This window comes from Lynx rufus, unplaced genomic scaffold, assembly GCF_022079265.1.
Source record: "Lynx rufus isolate CCGP_SWC_20201006 ecotype Redwood Valley unplaced genomic scaffold, mLynRuf1.p SCAF_2, whole genome shotgun sequence".
Lineage (NCBI taxonomy): Eukaryota > Metazoa > Chordata > Mammalia > Carnivora > Felidae > Lynx > Lynx rufus.
Window position 1 is genome coordinate 187,709,116 of NW_025814834.1, and position 16,553 is coordinate 187,725,668.

General features: G+C 39.6%; 1 protein-coding gene and 1 pseudogene across 1 annotated transcript; both read left to right on the forward strand.

Moving 5' to 3' along the window:
• Window positions 1-2,664: 2,664 nt before the first annotated feature.
• Window positions 2,665-3,221, forward strand: LOC124514534 (60S ribosomal protein L30-like; annotated as a pseudogene).
• Window positions 3,222-9,322: 6,101 nt separating this feature from the next.
• LOC124515927 (60S ribosomal protein L17-like) lies at window positions 9,323-10,099 on the forward strand. The gene is given in 3 exon segments (XM_047085005.1): window positions 9,323-9,416; window positions 9,653-9,680; window positions 9,682-10,099. Coding segments are annotated over 3 exon segments (540 nt in total).
• Window positions 10,100-16,553: the final 6,454 nt, after the last annotated feature.

The window sequence follows — 16,553 nt, forward strand, 5'->3', positions numbered from 1 at the left end:
CCGACTTCAGCTCAGGACATGATCGCACAGTTAATGAGTTCAAGCCGCGCATCGGGCTCTGTGCTGACAGTTCAGAGCCTGGAGGCTGCTGTGGATTCTGTGTCTCCCTCTCTCTCCGCCCCCTGCCTTGCTCACATTCTGTCTCTGTCTCTCAAAAAGTGAATAAACATTAAGAAAAAAAAAAAAAGATAAATCCTCCTTAGTCCTTCATCCACATCCTTTTCCAGCTCTTATGCTCTTTCTCCCTCCCCTCCTTCCCAAACTTGTGGAAAGGGTTACCCACAGACTCTGCCTTTATTTTATTACCTACCTCTTACTCCTCAACCCCATCAAGCTAGAATTTGTGCCTGCCATTCTTCAGAAAACTGCCTCAGTAAGATCATCAATTTTTATTTCTCATTTTACTTGACCATTCCCTGTTTGAAATGCTTTCTTCCTCTAACTTCTGTGATATCACACATTTCTGATTTTCTTCTTTCTTCTCTCGATGTTCCTTTTTGACCATCTTTGACAAATCTTCCTTTGTGTGACCACTGAATGTTTTTCCCATTCTGTTCTAATGCACAGGTCTCTTCCTACTTTGGCTTTTTCCTAAGGTAAATGGATCCATTCCCACAGCTTTATGACCATTGATATACCTGCAACTCACAAATCTATAGCTCCAGACCCACATATCCAACTGCCTACATAAGCCCTCTACCTGAGTGTTTCACTAGCACCTCACTTAGCATCTTCATTCCCACACCTGGTCCTCTGTGTTTCTCAACTCAGTAAATGATAGTATCAGCTGCTTTGAGTGTCATCCCCGACCATTCCTTCTTCACCATTCATTACAAATCAATTACTAATTTTGTCGTTATACTTTCTAGATATTCTGAAAACCATCTTTTTCTCCATTTTTACCATCTCTTATCTAAGCCACTGCAACAGCTCCTTTTAAAAAGGGCAAATCTGTTTATATCACTGTCAATGCTTATATTATGGCTGTCCCAAGGATAAAGTCAAAATCCTTAATATGGTCTCTAAGGTCTTATACGTTCTTGCCCCTCCCTGCCTGTGCTTCCACCTTCATTCTATGTGCCCTTCCCCACTTCTATCTCCTCTGCAGACATGCTAGGCTCCCATCAGTGCTTCAATGCATCATACTCTCTCCTCTTCCACACCTTTCTCTTTTCCCCTCTCCTATCAATCTCTACCCTTCACCTAACTACCCCTATTCATCTTTTCAGGTTTCAGCTTACCTGAAAGCAGAGTTGGTTAGTTCTCCCTTTATACATTCATATTATGCCCATTCTTCTCCTTTCTAACATGTCTCACTTTTATACAAGAGGACAGGGGCCATACCCAGCATGCTTATCAATGTATTCCTAGTGCATAGCATAGTGTCTAGCAAATTTAGGTAATAAAATATATATTAGTTCATTCACATAGTAAGTGGCAGGTTGGCTTCACCTTTATTTTCTGCAAAGTCTTCCTTGAATCAGTCAAGCATATTTGATAACTTCCATGTTAATATCACCACTATACCAAGATACTATCTATCTTATTTCTCTTTGTATCCCTAGCACTTCACTTGGTGTCTGGAACAAAGTGCATGCTCAATATAGGCTTACAGATTTGAACTAGCAGGGACACCTGGGTGGCTCAGTTGATTAAGCATCCGACTCTTGGTTTCAGCTCAGGTGATGATCTCACAGTTTCGTGAGTTCAAGCCCCTCGTTGGGCTCTGCCTGGGGAGTGCAGAATCTGCTTGGGATTCTCTCTCTTTCTCTCTCTGCCCCTCCCCCACTCACACTGTCTGTCTCTCTCAGAATAAATAAATAAACTTAAAAAAATTGAACTAATGAACTTTGTCGAGTGGCTGGATATGAGCTCTAAAGGAATATAGAAAGTCAAAGATAAACTCCGAAGTATAGACTAGCTTTTAACAGAAATAGAAAAGTTAGTAAAGGAGGGTGGTTTAGAAAGTAAATACATGCAGTTCTGATAGCAGTAGTGACAGAGGGAAGAATTTATACAGGTCAGTAAAGCAATGAAGTCCTGAAATGGCAACATGAAGATAATTCCCAGGGTAGGAAGCAGTCTTCTATAGCCAGGAGAGGGTTAATGTGTTTACACCTATTGTCCTAGCATAATTATTGATGGGGCTGCCCCCTTGTACTCTCAAAAGTGTCCAAGTAAATCAGGGGTGCTTGGCTGGCTTAGTTGGTAGAGCATGCAACTCTCAATCTTGGGGTCTTGAATTCAACCCCCATGTTAAAAAAAAGTGTCTAAATAAATTATATGACCAGCCTACCAGAAGACCACATGAATTTGGAGAAGTTAAGTGAGTTAAGGGCAAGAAAATTTAGGACAAGAGCATAGCAAGCAATTAGAATGATTTCAAGTTGCAGATAGTGAAGGAATGTACTGAACTGAATGACATTTTATAAAGAGCTATGAAATGAACCACCTAGCCACTTTTAGATGAGCGATGTCACAAAAACCCTGATTGGTAGGCATTTTCATCCATATTTTATAGACAAAATAATTTAAGCTTAAATAACCCACTCAAAAAGTTAGCTAAAACATAGCTTAAAAAGTAAGACATAGCACCTTTTTCTCACTCCTGTCCATCTTGGTGGCTACTCTTGGTTGGGGCCAGCCTGCACCTAAGGTGGGAAGATGGTGGCTGCAATGAAGATGAAAAAGCTGCTGTAGTCAATCTACTCTGGGCTCCAACTCATTATGAAAAGGGGAAAGTGGGGGCACCTGGGTGGCTCAATCAGTTAAGCCTCCAACTTCAGCTCAGGTCATGATCTCATGGTTCATGAGTTTGAGCCCCCACGTCGGGCTCTGTGCTGACAACTCAGAACCTGGAGCCTGCTTCAGATTCTGTGTCTCCCTCTCTCTCTGCCCCTCCCTGCCTCAAAAATAAACATTCAAAAAAATTTTTAAAAAAGAAAGAAAGAAAAGGGGAAAGTACCAAGTGGACTTGGAAAATGATCAGACATGGCAAAGCGAAACTGGTCATCCTGACCAACAACTGCCCAGCCTTGAAGAAACCTGAAATAGAGTATTATGTCATGTTAGCCAAAACTGGTGTCTATCACTACAGGGGCAATAGTATTGAATTGGGCATAGAACGTGGAAAATACTGTGGAGTATGCACACTGGCTATCATTGATCCAGGTGATTCTGATATCATTAGAAGCATGCCAGAACAGACTGGTGAAAAGTAAAACATGCAAAATTTTTCATTAATAAAGTTGATCAGAGCTTGTTTAAAAAAAATAAGTAAAACATAGCTAGAAAGCAAAACTAACTAAATATAAACAAATAATTGAAAAAAGAAATCAAAGGGCGAAATATCTGGAAGTCATGAGAGGTCCCTTCTCTGATACTTTGGAAGCACTCTGAGTAGGAAGGGAGAAATAAGGTATCAATATGATGCCATCCCCATAAGGGAGGGCAACCACTACTATCAAGATCCCTCACTGTAACTTGCAAAATCAGTGCTCGCTATTTTCTGGAGTTGTGAGCTTCACTGAAAGCCACCCTTCGTTTCCCAAGAGAGAAGTAATTCCAGGAAGCAACTTCAATGAAATGGAAAACGGACACTTCTACACTGGGACACACCTGGCTTCAAACAAGCTTGTAGGTGAAGAAAAATCATATATTCCGGGGCAAAGAAAGTTAATCTTGGCTAAAATGAATGTCAGATAAGATAGCATTGCAATGAAAGCAAAAGCAAGAAAGGGATAACCTAAGGAGTGCCTGGAAATTTCTGTTTAGAAGAGAAAATAACTCCGAAAGTCAAATCAAAGCTAAGCAATGGAGTGATGCCATGGAGGCATGTGCAGAAAAGGTAAGACAAAGGAATACAAACATTTCATGAGAATGACTTAAAGGTTCTAAGTTAGAAAAAGAGTTGACAGTTGTGATGATTCCTTCAAAGTGAGTGAAAATTGCATTTTAGCAGTAAATATCCTTCAATCTTTCCCAAGAGCTAAATAAGGTGTTCTTTACTATGTAATAACAGGAGTTTCACTTTTTACTGCCTCTCTCATTGAACGGTGCCTACTAGGCAATTATACTTCAGCTCTGCTGCTTCTTTTCCCTTTCCCCTTTATCCCTGCTTTTGAAGGCTAAAAAGAAATGGATGCAACAGCACATATTCAGTTAGAATTTCACTTCAAGGCCATCAGTTTTAAGAAGCACTTTGCAAAAATGCACTGCATTTAAGAATAGTTTTGGTACATCTGTCTTTCCATGGAATGACTCAGCCCATCGTAAAGAACAAGTACTACAAACCAAGAAACCAAGACTGCTTAGTTGTGGAACTTAGGTAAATGACATACTTTCTCTATTTTTATTTATTTATTTAAGTAATCTCTACACCTGAGGCTCAAACTTACAACACTGAGTCAGCCAGGTGCCCCACCAAGTGAATGGTCTTTTTTTTTTTTTTTTTTAAGTAATCTCTACGCCCAACATGGGACTCAAACTCACGACCCTGAGACCAAGTCACATGCTTTATGGACTAAGCCAGACAGGTGCCGCTCTCTGATTCTAATAGTCATTTTTTTCTATCAATACTACATGTTGTTTTTTTTGGGGGGGAGGTGACAAATTCTACACAAAAGTAAAATAGGGGGGGCTTCCTGGGTGGCTCAGTTGGTTAAGTGTCCTTCTCTTGATTTTGGCTTAGGTCATGATCTCACAGTTGTAACATTGAGCTCCATGCTGGGAGTGGAGCCTGCTTGGGATTCTCTTTCCTCCTCTTTGTGCCCCTCCCCCCATTTCAAAATAAATAAATGAACATTAAAAAAAAAAGTAAGGTAGGTATTGTTAAGGAATGCTTTATTAAGGAATTATTATTATTGTCAAGGAATGCTTATTAAATCCATTTTAAAATTATTATAAAAGCAGGTAAATTATTACACCTTCTTTATTCCTTTCCTCTATTTTTGTAATAACCTAACATTTTATTGAATAAAGACTTATGAAACTTAAGAGTTTGAATAAATGCTGGAAGTCAAGTCAAAGTTGGTATTTAAGAAATAATTCAACTTGGAGTACCTGGCTGGCTCAGTCAGTGGAGCTTGTGACTCTTGATTTTGGAGCTGTGAGTTCGAGTCCCATGTTGGGTATAGAGATTGCTTAAAAATAAAATCTTTTTAAATTTATTTTTTAATGTTTTTATTTATTTTTGAGACATAGAGAGAGAACAGGGGAGGGGCAGAGGGAGGGGGAGACAGAGGATCCAAAGTGGGCTCTGTGCTGAGAGCAGACAGCCCATGTGGCGCTCAAACTCATGAACTGTAAGATCATGACCCAAGCTGAAGTAGGATGCTTAACCAACTGAGCCACCAAGGAGCCCTCAAAATAAAATCTTTTAAGAAAGGAAGGAAAGAAGGAAGGAAGGAAGGAAGGAAGGAAGGAAGGAAGGAAGGAAGAATTCAACTTGTACAGCCTCTTCTTAACTTACATATTAGTCAATCAATAAGCAAGCAAACATTTGTTCAGTGCTTCCTGTGTATTAGAAATTATGTTAGGCTGTGGGGAGGGAGTGACACAAAGCACTAGATTTCATCAAATCAAAGACAGTTTGGGTTATAAGAAGTATCTCAATTTCTGAGCTGTTAAAACATGGAAAAATATGCATCTAAGAGGTGATTATAAAAAAAACAAAAAATAAAGGGAAGCCTGGGTGGATCATTTGGTTAAGTGTTCAACTCTTGTTGGTAATGACCTTGGGGTTCATGAGAAAAAGCCCCACATTGGGCTGTCAGCACAGAGCCTGCTTGGGATTCTCTCTCTCTCTCTGCCCCCTTCCTGCTCATGAGAGCACTCTCTCTCTCTCAAAAATAAATTGGGACGCCTGGGTGGCTCACTTTGGCTCAGGTCATGATCTCATAGCTCGTGAGTTCGAGCCCCACACTGGGTTCTGGGCAGACAGCTCAGAGCCTGGAGCCTGCTTTGGATTCTGTGTCTCAGTCTCTTTTTGCCCCTCCCCCGCTCATGCTCATGCTTGCTCGCTCTCTCTCAAAAATAAATCTACATTTTAAAAATTCAAAAAAAACTTTAAAAATAACAAAAATAACTGCTTATATGTGGGTAAAAAACAAAGAGCTTCTGCAGTGAAAAAATAGAATATATCCATAACAGTACCAACAGAGGGTTAGAGATGAAAAAGCATCTCAGAAGTTTAGTGCAACAAGAAGTCACAAGGAGCTGAGGGGGGTGAGGAAGATGTACTGTGTATGACACTGACCTAGTTCTGCTAATGTATTTTCTATCAGTTTTATAAAGGTTGGCAAGAAAATAACAAATTGAAAACTAACATTTATATATCCCGTCCTTAGATGTGACTTCAAGTTTTGTTAAGACTTCTGAATTCTATAGTCCTACCAACCTGAAACCATGATCTCTCTTGTGTTGGAAAATTTAACTTACCAACAGTTATGTAAATTACGAATTAAGCAAAGACAAACTTTGCTAAAATAAGAAGGAAACGGGGGAAATGTCCCAAATCATTTAAAATTTGAGCCTGTAATGACAAGTGAAAGTACTTGGAAATAATAGTTTTGGCATCATTTCCATACTCAGAGAGTGAAAATAAAAAATTTGTTCTCCAGTGGAAGTTCTTTAAATGTTTTTTTTTAACGTTTATTTATTTTTGAGAGAGAGAGGATGCACACGAGGGGGAAGGGCAGAGAAAAAGGGGGACAGAGGATCTGAAATGGGCTCTGTGCTGACAGCAGAGAGCCCAACGCAGGGCTCAAATTCACAAACCATGAAAGCATGTCAAGCGAAGTCAGACACTTAACCTACTTGAGGCACCCAGGCGCCCCTCTCCAGTGGAAGTGCTAAACTGTATCTGCATCTGTAGTTCGAGGCTCGATTCCTGGACTACTACTAAGTCCCTTTTTCCCCACACCCCACCCGGAGCTGTAAGTACCACGACCTCCAAACCCTGATTAAAGAGGATACCAGTTGATGCTGCAACCTAAATTTAATCTTAGGACCACTGTTCCTTCCTCCCCTCAAAGAATCTTGAACTTCATGCTTTTTAGCTCCCACTACTGTCCTCTGCTGCATCTACTGTGACTAATCACACTTCTGCATGAAAACAAATACTTGCAGGACCTTCCAGACCACAGCTGACTTTTATTAAGCCTTTAATGTCCACTGTTCTCCAAGAGTCAGCTGTGACTAAACCTGCCAAGCTTCATTCCAATTTTCATAGGTCAAAGCCCCACACACAATTACCTGCTCTCCTCCCAGATTTGTCCTCTACAGAACTGTCATTCCTAAAATGCTCTGTATTTCCTTAAGCCTAATGAAATCCCCTTTTCTCCCTGTGCACACCTTCCAATTGCCCTCTGGAAACCAGCTCCTCAACACACCCAATCATTTCCTTGAATGTTCCTTCCACTTCTGTACTTATTTAAACCTGGCCTTCTCAGGGCGCCTGGATGGCTCAGTTGGTTAAGCAATCCAACTTTGGCTCAGGTCATAACTTCATGGCTTGTGAGTATGAGCCCCGCGTCGGGCTCTGTGCTGACAGCTCAGAGCCTGGATCCTGCTTCGGATTCTATGTCTCCCTCTCCTCTCTGCCCCTCCCCAGCTCACACTCTCTCTCTTTCTCTCAAAAATAAATAAACGTTTAAAAAAAAAAAAAAGACAATTTAAACCTGGCCTTCTCTAGGCCACTTTCCCTGCTACTCTCTCCAGTGAGGTCTGCTCATATTTTCACACCTATTTAGTATCAGGAGACCAGGATACTCCTCAGTGCTAGTCAGAGTCCACTTCTTCCCCACCCTTTTGTAAAACCCCTGCTATCCTCTCCCTGATTGGTCACTGTAATCTACCTGCCTCCTGTGTGCGCATTGTTCACAGAAGATACTGGTACTTGGTTACTGTGTTTCTTATACTGCAAGTCCTGCCATCGTCCTAAGTGAGTTTAAAGTCCTTGTGAAAGACCCACCTAATCTCCAATGTTCTTCTCCAAAGCTACTTGACACTTGCCCCCTACAGTCACTACCTGGACCTGGTCATCATCACCTAAAGCTCCTCTACTTTCTCTATTTCTAAAATCACTAATTCTAGGGCTCCTGGGTGGCTCAGTTGGTTGAGCGTCGGACTCCTGATTTTTGGCTTTGTCATGATACCAGCCAGGGTCGTGGGATAGAGCCCTGTGTTGGGCTCCATGCTGAGTGTGGAGGCTACTTAAGATTCTCTCTCTCTCCCTACCTCTATTCCTCTCCCCCACTCATGCATAAAATAAAATAAAATAAAGTAAAATAAAATAAAATAAAATAAAATAATTCTAATAGTCCACTTTCTGACCACAATCACCTATCTTTCCAACTCACTTATTAAACCAGCCTGACTGCAACTGTACTCCCTTTGTTTGAAAAGATTATTGATCACTTCACTTCCTTTCTATTACCCCCTTCCTGTCTTTACTTTTACTTCTCTGTTTATATAGCTTAGCGTTCATGGTCCATCATTTCACTCGGTCTTAGAATTACCCTGAACTCTCTCCTTGAACACACTCTTTCCTTGTCTTCAAAGACATCACTCTCCCAGTTTCCCTTATTTGTCTGGCAGCCCTTCACAGACATTTTTACTGGCTCCTCCCTCTTCTATTACTAAACCTTTAAATATCAGAGTGTTTCAGGGATCTGTCCTAGGGGATTTTCTCTTTTCATTCAATACCCTTTCCTTAAGTAATCGTAACTCTTCCCATGGGTTCAATTACCATCAGTGTGCATATGCTCCTCAAATTCATACCCGAGTTCAGTTTGTTGTTTGAGCTCCAGATTGATATACCTAACTGCTTACCTGACATCTTCAAATGAATATCTCCAAGGTACCTCCAGCTCAGCGTGTTCAAAAGTAAACTCATCACTTTCCCATTAAATCTATTCCTTCCAGAAACCTGAGTCACTTTTGACTCCCTCTCTTACATCTCGCCATATTTAAATAATCTCCCCATATTTAAATACAATTTGTTAATTCTATCTCCAAAGTATTTCTCAAAATTTGTCCACTTTTCTCCATCTCTACTGCCACCTCTTTGGTCCAAGTCACTATCATTTTTTGTTCAATAAGTATTTACTCAATATCTACCATGTGCCATGACCTGTAAGTGCTAGAATATACAGCTGCAAAGGAGCCTTTTGCCGGGATCACTTAAATAACTGGTTACATTGAATTCCTTTTCTCCCCTTCTAGTCTATTTTCCACATTGGAAACAATGTTCTTGTTTTGTTTTGTTTAAACGTAAATCTGATTTTCTCTTCCCGCGAGTGGCCTGAGGTGATCTCTGAAAATGGTTTGCTATTCATTTGACCCAGAAAACCCGACAAAATCATGCAAATTAAGAGGTTCAGATATTCGTGTTCACTTTAAGAATACACGTGAGGGGCGCCTGGGTGGCGCAGTCGGTTAAGCGTCCGACTTCAGCCAGGTCACGATCTCGCGGTCCGTGAGTTCGAGCCCCGCGTCAGGCTCTGGGCTGATGGCTCAGAGCCTGGAGCCTGTTTCCGATTCTGTGTCTCCCTCTCTCTCTGCCCCTCCCCCGTTCATGCTCTGTCTCTCTCTGTCCCAAAAATAAAAAATAAACGTTGAAAAAAAAAAAAAAAAAAGAATACACGTGAAATTTCCCAGGCCATCAAGGGTATGTATATCTGAAAATGTAACTTTGTAGAAGCAGTGTGTGCCATTTTGTCACCACAAGGGTGGAGTTGGTAGGTGTGGGTGTGACCAGGCCAAACGGTGGGGCTGGACACAGAGTCGGTGGCCCAAAAAGAGTGCCGAATTTTTACTGCATATGCCTAAAAATGCAGAGAGTAATGCTGAACTTAAGAGTTTAGATGTAGATTCTCTAGGCATTAGGCACATCCAGGTGAACAAAGACCCCAAAATGCGGCATAGAATTTACAGGGCTCATGGTCAGATTAATCCATACGTGAGTTCTCCCTGCCACATTGAGATGATCCTTACTGAAAAAGAGCAGATTGTTCCTAAACCAGAAGAGGAAGCTGCACAGAAAAAAAAGATATCCCAGAAGAAACTGAAGAAACAAAAACTTATGGCCTGGGAATAAATTCTGCATAAAATAAATGCAAGTAAAAATAAAAACAAACAAACAAAATGTAAAACTGATTTTGTCATCTCTTGATGAAAGGATTACACGAGATTATGTATGTAAAGGACTTAGGGTCTGGCACATGATAGTGGATAAATGCTAATCAGTGGATATATGTTGAATAATTCAGTAAATGATTTTGGAGTAACTGGCCAGCCATTTAGAAAAAATACAATTTTATCCCAACCTCACTCCTTAGAGCCAAAATATATGGGGGGAATGAAACCATAAAAATACTTGAAGAAAACATGGGAAAATATTTGTATAATCTTAGAGTTGAAGAAAGTCTTTCAAAACATGTCCCAAAAGTTAGAAGCCACAAAGAGAAAATAGTAACCACATACAAATGTAAACATTCTGCATAGCAAGAAAGGCCATACATAAGACCAGAAGACAAATAACAAATAGTGAGAATATTTATAATACTTAATTAAAAAGAGTTAATAACAAATACCTAACTAGCTCCTATATCAACAAGAAAATATTAACAACACTAGAAACAGGTCAAGCTGCATAAATAGAAAATTCACAGTCTAAGGTCTACAAGTGTCTAATAGCCTAAAGAAAATAGAAATAAAACAATAAGCTATTAAGTTTTACCTATAGGTTGGCAGAGATTGGAAAAATAGACTACATTCTGTGAAATGGGCACTCACCTGCACTTTTGGTAGAGCATATATTTGAACAATCTTTCTGGAAATAGTTTGGCAATGGGGAACATAATATTAAATGTGCTTACCTCTTCATATAGTAATCCCACTTCCAGAAATTTACTTTAAGGAGATCACTTAAATGGTTCAAAAAGATCTATGCTGAGAAAGTTCACTGCATACTTTGTAAAATCGAAAATAAATATTTATTGAAAGAGCAATGATCTTCTTTGGCCCTGTTCATGATACTGGGGCTACAGAAATTACAACAGAGAGATAAAGTTCCTTTTCTCATGGAGTTTACATTTTGTGGGTTAGAAAGACATTAAACTAATAAACAAGATACCTTCAAATATTGAAAAATGCTTTGAAAACATAAAACCAGGTGTAAGAATGCAACAAATTAAAAAGAAAAGGTGTTTTAATATATAACAGAAGAAATTTTTCCTGATGTGAAGAGCTATGGAGGACTGAATCTACACATTAAAAGGACATACTATGTTGCAAGAAAAACCAAGAAGGAACAGTTGAAATAAAGATATATCCTGATTAAGTTCTTCAGCTCTCAGGATGAAGAGGGAATTCTTTAGTCATACAGGCAGAAAAAGCAGATCACTTACAAGAAGGAAGAATCAGGCTGGTCTCAGACTTCTCCATGGCAGCATTCGGTGGCTGCAAAGTTTCTAGGGAAATAAAGTGAGCCCAAGAATATAATACCTGGTCAGGTTTTCATTTAGGTAAACAAGCCAACAACACACATTCTCAAACAAGAACTTGGGGAGTAAATAACATGCAATCCCTTCTTGAAAAAACAACTTGGGGTGAAATCAAACTAAACCAAGAGATGGATGGAAATGCAGGGGTAAGAGTAAAGCAACATTCAACATCAGAAAAACAATGAGCATACCTCATTTTACTGCACTTCGTTTTACTGCACTTCATAGTTTTTTAAATAAATTGTAGTAACCCCGCATCAAGCAAGTCTATTTCACCATTTTTCCAACAGCATTTGCTCATTTTGTGTGTCAGTGTCACATTTTGGTAGTTCTTGCAATATTTCAAACTTTTTCATTATTATTATATTTGTTATGGTGATCTGTGATCAGTGGTCTTTGATGTTACTTTGTAATCGCTTTGGGGCACCATGAACTGTGCCCATACAAGATGGCAAACTTAATCCATAAATGTTTTATGTGTTCTAACTCTCCACCAATTGGCAGTTACCCTGGTCTCTCTCCCTCTCCTTGGGCCCCTGCTGTTCCCTGAGACACAACAATATTGAAATTAGGCCAGTTAATAACCCTACACTGGCCTCTAAGTGTTTGATCAAAAGGAAGAGCTGCACATCTCTCTTTAAATCAAAAGCTCGAAATTATTAAACATAGTGAGGAAGGCATGTCAAAAGCTGAGACAGACCAAAAGCTAGCCTTCTTAAGCCAAATAGTCAAGTTGAGAATGCAAAGGAAAAGTTCTTGAAGGAAATTAAGAGTGCTACTCCAGTGAGCACATGAATAAGGTGAAAACACCACCTTCAGGTTGGCTCAGGCAGAAAACAAAACAGCCTTATTGCTGATATGGGAAAAGTTTGAGTGGTCTGGATAGAAGATCAAACCAGCAACAACACTCCCTTAAGCCAAACCTAATCCAGAGCAAGGCCCCAAGTCTGTTCAATTCTATGAAGGTTGAGAGAGGCAAGGAAGCTACAGAAGAAAAATCGGAAGCTAGTGGAGAGGGGTTCATGAGGTTTGAGGAAAGGATCCATCTTCATAACAAAAAGGTACAAGGTGAAGCAGCAAGTGGCAATGTAGAAGCTGCAGCAAGTTACCCAGAAGATCTGAGATCATTAATGAAGGTGGCTACATGAAACAACAGATTTTCAACATAGAGCAGCCTTATATTGGAAGAAGATGCCATCTAAAACTTGCATAGCTAGAGAGGAGAAGTCAATGCCTGGCTTCAAGTCATCAAAGGACAGGCAGACTCTCTTGTTGGAGGTTAATGCAGCTGGCGATTTGAAGCTGAAGTCAATGCTCATTGACCATTCTGTTTACAACATGGTTCACTGAATATTTTAAGCCCACTATTGAGAACTACTGCTCAGGAAAATAGATTCCTTTCAAAATATTGTTGCTCATTGACAATGCACCTGGTCACCCAAAGCTCTGATGACAATATACCATGAGATGGATGTTATTTTCTTGCCTACTAACACAGCATCCATTCTGCAGCCTGTGGATCAAGGAGTAATTTCAGCTTTCAAGTCTTATGATTTAAGAAATGCATTTTGTAAGGTTATAGATGCCACAGATAGTGATTCCTCTGACAATCTGGGCAAAGTACATTGAAAACCTTCTGGAAAGGATTCACCATTCTAGATGCCATTAAAAACATTTGTGATTCAGGAGAAGAGGTTAACAGGAGTTTGGAGGAAGTTGATTCCAGCCCTCATGGATGGCTTTGAGGGGTTCAAGATATTAGTGGAGGAAGTAACTGCACCTGGGGTAGAAAGAGCAAGAGAAGTAGAATTACAAGTGGAACCTCAAATGTGGCTGAATTGCTTCAATCTCATGATAACTCTGGAACAGATTAGGAGTTGCTTCTTAGGGATGAACAAAGAAAGTGGTTTCTTGGGATGGAATCTCCTCCTGGTGAAGATGCTGTTAAGACTATTGAAATGACAACAAAGGATTTAGGATATCACATAAACTGAGTTGATAAAGTTTGGAAGGATTAACTCCAATTTTGAAAGGAGTTTTACTGTGGGTAAAATGTTATCAAGCAGCATTGCATGCTACAGAGAAATCTTGTGTGAAAGGAAGAGTCAATCAATGAGACACATGGCACTGTTGTCTTATTTTAGGAAATTGCTACAGCCAGCCCCGCCTTCAACAACCACCACCCTGACTAGTCAGCTAGCCATCAACATCAAGGCAAGACCCTTCAACAGCAAAAAGATTATGACTCACTGAGAGTTCAGTTGATGGTTACCATTTTTTGGCAATAAAGTATTTTTAAACTAAGGTATGTGGTTTTTTTTAGACATAATGTTATTGCACACGTAATAGACTACAGTGTAGTGTAAATGTAACTTTTGTATGCACTGGGAAATCAAAAAATTCATTTGACTGGCTTTATGGCGACATTCGCTTTATTGTGATATTTGCTTTATTGGGGTGGCCTGGAACCTAACCTGCAATATCTCTAAGGTGTGCCTGTATAATAGCAATAGTCAGATTTTGATAGAAACTTCCAAGTGATCCTCCAAAAGAAACTGTACCAACATATATCCCATTAATATTTGAAACATGTTTTCCCACACCCTCATCAGTTATATTAAAGACACTATCAATTTTTCAATGTATCTCATGTATCTTTTAAAAACTATAGCAATCTTATGGAAGGGGTATATCACTGTTATTTTAATTTCATTTCCTTAGTTAAAAGTGAACTTGAGCCATTTTCAAATGTTTGTGAGACATTATTATTAGACATATTTTCTGTAACTTTCCTAATTCATATTCTTTACCCATTTTTCTGTTGGGTTGTCTTTTCCTTACTCATTATTAGGTTCTCTTCATATAGTGTCGATATCAATCCTTTATTTATTATGTAACTTGCAAATATGTGATCCTAGTCCATCATGTCTTTCAAGTTTGCTTATAGTGTTTTTCTTTGTATTGAGGTTAAGTTTTTTACTTAGTTAAATCTTTTCTTTTGTAGGTTCTAGATGGTATGTCTTACTTAAAAGGAGCATTTCAACCACATGATTAAAAAAAAAAAACAACCATTCTGCTGTATTTCTCCTGCCTCATAAGTTTCATCTTTTTCACTTAGATCTTTACTTAATTATCAGATTCACATAAGCTAAGATTGTCAGACTCATATAAACAATAGAGATATAATTTTTCAATTGACCAGAATGCTTGACACCCTGTAAGAGGTTCCCCATCTCATTCTGTAAATACCTGAGAAGTAGAATTAGTAAATCAGTACCCTGATAGTATTTCCAGACCTAGTAATTAAAAAGGGGGAATATTTCATCCGGGAGATCAAAGATGACAAGAATGCTGAGTATCTTTACCAGAGAAGTATAATGTACAATGGAGGAAGATCTCTCCTGGCCAGAGGCAATAAATAGCCTTGAAGACTCATGATTGAAATGTTCAGGTTCTCCTATTTCCAGTATCTTTGTCCCATGGGCAGTGCTGGATGCATTCAGCTAAAGTTTATCTCTGTGGCTTTCCTCTATTTTGAGTTGTACTGCAGACCACACTGAAGCTCTCTTTCCTTAGATGTGTTAATACCACTGATTAGTAGTCAAGTAACCGTTCCCAAGGGCCTAGGAGACTTTGGGTTCCTTTCATCACCTGCTGATTAAGTTAAATTCTCTCAGGGACAACCTTATCTTCCTTATTTGTAAGTTCTAAGTCCTAACTACAACAGGTTTATCTGGGAAGAGAAGTCTGAATTGAAGAAAAATTACTGAACAATTCAAGACTGTACACAACAGAGAATTGTGTACTACAAGGGAGTTATTGAAGGTCTTTGCACATGGGAGTGAGCGATGAAAGTGATGGGGAGGACTGGTTTGCCAGTCACGTGAAGGTGAAAGCTAGAGCGGGGGGAACAGCGGGGGACAATGAAGGCAGGGAAGGCAGGGGCACCAGTCAGGAGGCTGTTGTAGGGATCTAGACAATGTCAGCTCCGAATTCTAGACTACAGAGTCTCCACCAAATCCACCTCTGTATCCTCAGCCCTTAGCCCAAAGTGAACTGGAACCCTTCAGGTACTTTAAAAATGTTGCACAAAAATAGTTTATCCTACTAATTTATGAATCCTCTTAATTTGGCTTAACAATACCTTTCTTTGTAATAATATCAACCATTTATCAAGGGTCCACAGTGTGGCAGACATATAAACATTTTTATATAATCCTATAACAATGCTGTAATGACTTACAGATAAACAAAGCAAGGTTCAGAGAGTTTTAAGACACCTGTACAAGGTTTCACAGATAGAAAATGAGAGTCCAGACACCAAATAGCATATCATATGTTAAGATAAGTGAAATTTTATCTTACCACTTTTCTGGAAAACAATAATTGTTTTTGTTTTAATTTTTTGACGTTTATTTATTTTTGAGACAGAGGGAGACAGAGCATGAGGGGGGAGAGGTAGAGAGAGAGGGAGACACATAATGTGAAGCTGGCTCCAGGCTCTGAGCTGTCAGCACAGAGCCCAATGCGGGGCTCAAACTCCCGAACTACGAGATTATGACCTGAGCCAGTCAGCCGCCCAACTGACTGAGCCACACAGGTGCCCCAATAACTATTTTTGACAAAACTTGAGCCACAGAGAAACTAACATAGTGGTCTCCAAATTTCTTGACCATGCACACTTATCAGTAAAAAAGTACACACTCTTGGAGCGCCTGGGTGGCTCAGTCGGTTAAGCGTCCAACTTCAGCTCAGGTCATGATCTCATCGTTTGTGAGTTTGAGCCCCACATCAGGCTCTGTGCTGACAGCTCAGAGCCTGGAGCCTGCTTCAAATTCTGTGTCTCCCTCTTTCTCTGCCCCTCTTCTGCTCACACTCTGTCTCTCTCTCTCAAAAAATAAATAAACATTTAAAAAACAAAAAGTACACACTCTTCCAACATAGGTATACTTATTTCTAAATTACTACCATCGGCTAATATCTAAAGGTACAATATATACTTAGGGCAGAATTAATTAAAATGCATGTAAATCCGTATTTCAAATA